The 2,996-nt window shown below is 38.8% G+C and overlaps 1 protein-coding gene across 1 annotated transcript in view; it reads right to left on the reverse strand.

Annotated features, from left to right (window-relative positions):
• Positions 1-68: 68 nt before the first annotated feature.
• Positions 69-2,996, reverse strand: part of LOC107081141 (C-Jun-amino-terminal kinase-interacting protein 4-like) — a gene marked incomplete at its 3' end in the record, with an annotated part of 7,077 nt that continues 4,149 nt past the window's right edge. Inside the window, exons 2-5 of the mRNA XM_015369347.1 lie at positions 1,635-2,061; positions 814-907; positions 576-700; positions 69-126 (exon numbers count right to left, since the gene is read on the reverse strand). Coding sequence (XP_015224833.1) covers positions 69-126; positions 576-700; positions 814-907; positions 1,635-2,061 — 704 coding nt within the window. The remainder of the gene's footprint in view (positions 127-575; positions 701-813; positions 908-1,634; positions 2,062-2,996) is intronic.

The following is a 2,996-nucleotide window of genomic DNA, read 5'->3' on the forward strand; positions in this document are numbered from 1 at the left end:
GCCGCCCTCGTAAAGTTAATACTTTCCTCTTGTGAGAGATCACAAAGTAAAGTGTGGTTATTACTAACTTGGTCTCCAGCAGCTGGGTGTTCTCATGGATGAGATGTTCAACCTCCCGACCCATACCTGAAAATAAACATCCAGGCAACACGTTCAGTATTATGTTTTTTGGTGGAGTTATCATCTACCAGCTCTATTCCTCTGTTTGCCAATGCCAACACCACACAAATGTTCAGTCTTACCTAAAAGGTTGCAGACTGAAAGTCAGTCATAAAAAGGAGGATAAGAAAAATGTATTTAAATTACATCTCTTTTGAAAATTTATATTCTAGGTAATCACAATCCTAAACACTAAAACACCCCAAATAAAAACAAACAGCATCGCTATAGGCAGCTACAACCAGGAGGACAAAACAGACTCTGTGGACACAGTGAAGTGGACATGGAGGAAATCCTGATACACACCAGAGAACTCATCTGTGACGATGGTTACGCCCGCAAGCCAGAGCAGAAGAAAACTCAGAGAGTTTGTAAAAACAGAAGTTGAAACATCCTGGTAGAGTAAGATGTTTTACCAAGTAGGTCGGCTCCTTCGTCCACGTCGCCTATCGTGTCGTTCCCTGCAGAGGCCAGCTCGTCAAACAAAGAATCGTTGTTTCGGCCGAAGGCTGGATTCTCTATGCCGCCTATAGTTGGTGTGCTGTTCAAACAGTTAACACAAAAGAAAATGTTTCAGTTTTACGATGATCTTTAACCACCGCCTATGTTTCCTCATACAGGATAAGAAGCTGCAGCACCAAACAGGTCCTGTACCTTGTTCCTCTGCCGCCATCAAAGTCCATATCCAGCTCAGGAGTCGAATCTATGATGGCCTGAAGCTCAGACTTCTCCAAATTCTCCTCTCCATCTGCCAAAAACAAACAGAACGGTCCAGGCTTTCAGAGGATTTAAGATGCAATTTAGTTTGTGTCTCCCTTCCAGCTTTCAAATATTTTAACAATAGATTATATGAAAATAAACAGTGTGAGGAAATCGAAATTCCTTAGTAAACAAGTTTTTTAAGCGAAATGAGAAAAAAAAAATTAATTGCACATTTAACATGCATTGCAAAAACTAATGCTTAGAAAAGAGATCTGGAGAGAAAATAATTTACGAGCTTTTTCATGCAAATAATTTCATGCTTTTCTAGGGCTGCAATTAATGATTATTTTCTGTCGATTGTTTTTTTTTTTCAATTAATAATGAGATAGCCAAAGGTTTCTTTAAGAAGATTTTTATATATTTTTTTTTTTTTACAATTTTTGTATAATTAGTGCTGTAAAAGGGTTGCTCTGTCAGCTAAAGATATGTTTTACAGTTTCTACACTCCAGTTAATGATTAATTGTTTCAGCCCTAATATTTCCTGTAGAGATTTGGATTATTCTTCCAGTAAATGGCATCTTTTAGTGTCTGAAACACTAAATTGGGATTCAGATTAACCTGCTTGCTTCAGTGCTAAACATGTTGAGTCAGGAGGACTAAATGCACAAAAAAGCTGCACTTTTCAGATTTTAGCTTGCAAAAAAATGCTCAAATTTTTCTAATAGTGTATTAGTTTGTGTCGGTCTGTTGCATCAGATGCTGAACTGGTCACCTTCACTTTTCACTGGTGCAGACTCCTGGTTGTCCTCTCCAAGCTGACTCGTCTGTTCCCCCCGTCGTCTTTCTGCATTCTCTCCATTTTCAGACTTCTCACTTTTTCGGTCCAGGTTCTTGTTGAATTCTTCAGAACCATCCTGCTTCTTTTCAGGATCAGTTTTAGCAACAGAAGCAGCTGTAGATGGCGGCGTAGAGGAGGACAGTGCATGTTCACCATTGGCTTCTTCATGGGGGGATGGGACGGAGCCACCATGAGTGGAAGGTGGGTTATTGGCTTTGGAGGATCCGTCGTTTAAGGACACAGGTGAACCAGTTTTGGAGATCTTTCCCTGGTTGGCTGGTGTGCTGGGCTTGGAGTTTCCATGGTTAGCATGGGCCAGTTCATCCTGGCAGGGAAGGAGAGGAGGGTGGGTTAGAAGACACTAATATAATTTCTGTGCTTTTCTAGCAACAAAAGTGAAGCATTTTAGAACTTTAAAAGGAAAGCAAAAAACACACATGCAGGAGAGCAATCAGGTGTTCAGAAACAAAGCTCAACATCTTTTGGATTTTACATAAATCACCAGACTAGAGAACTTTACCCAGCATGCCATCACAGGCCTGGAAAAACTGGGAAAACAAGGATAATGCCAGAAATTGAACTAAGTCAATCTGGTATTTTGGAACAAAGGTTTAAAACCAAAATCCTGAAGGTCCTTATGTACCATTAACTAACCATCCAAATCTGCCACCACTGACCAGAAGGATCAACGAAATGAAGCTAAACTGAACAAAAAAAAAAAAAATTTAAAAAAAGGTAGAAAAACTGTGATTTGATCCAGTCAACATTCAATATAAACCCCAATACTATCATTTCATCCATTTATAACAGAACCATGTATGAATTGTCAGTTTGTTTTTCTTTTTTTGGATGCAAATAGTAGCATGATAAATCATTTTATAATGTAACGCGTCCTGCCAAAGACCTGATACCATCCCAACCGTTATCTTTTATTGACACCAACTTATGAGTGTGGTTGAAGCCTACCAGTGATGACATACGAGACGTAGAACCAGGCAGACTGATTAAAAAAAGACATTTAGAAGTATGTCTGTTAAAAAGTTGTACTAATACCAGAAATAACCAATAGTTTATATTTAATCTAAAAGCAATTCGATAAATTTCTCCTGCTTTAAATCTAATCTGACAAGTCAAAGAGACCATCTCTTTGATTTAATTAATAATCATAGTAGCTCATGATAGCTACGCCTTATCTGTTCCTATTCCATCCTAAGGAGAGAAATAAGCTGTGCTGCTGCCATCAACACCTTTGTTTATAGATCTTGCAGATCGGCCTGTTTTTCAGTGTAGTCCTGT

This window comes from Cyprinodon variegatus, unplaced genomic scaffold, assembly GCF_000732505.1.
Source record: "Cyprinodon variegatus isolate N-32 unplaced genomic scaffold, C_variegatus-1.0 Scaffold3063, whole genome shotgun sequence".
Taxonomy (NCBI): Eukaryota; Metazoa; Chordata; class Actinopteri; order Cyprinodontiformes; family Cyprinodontidae; genus Cyprinodon; species Cyprinodon variegatus.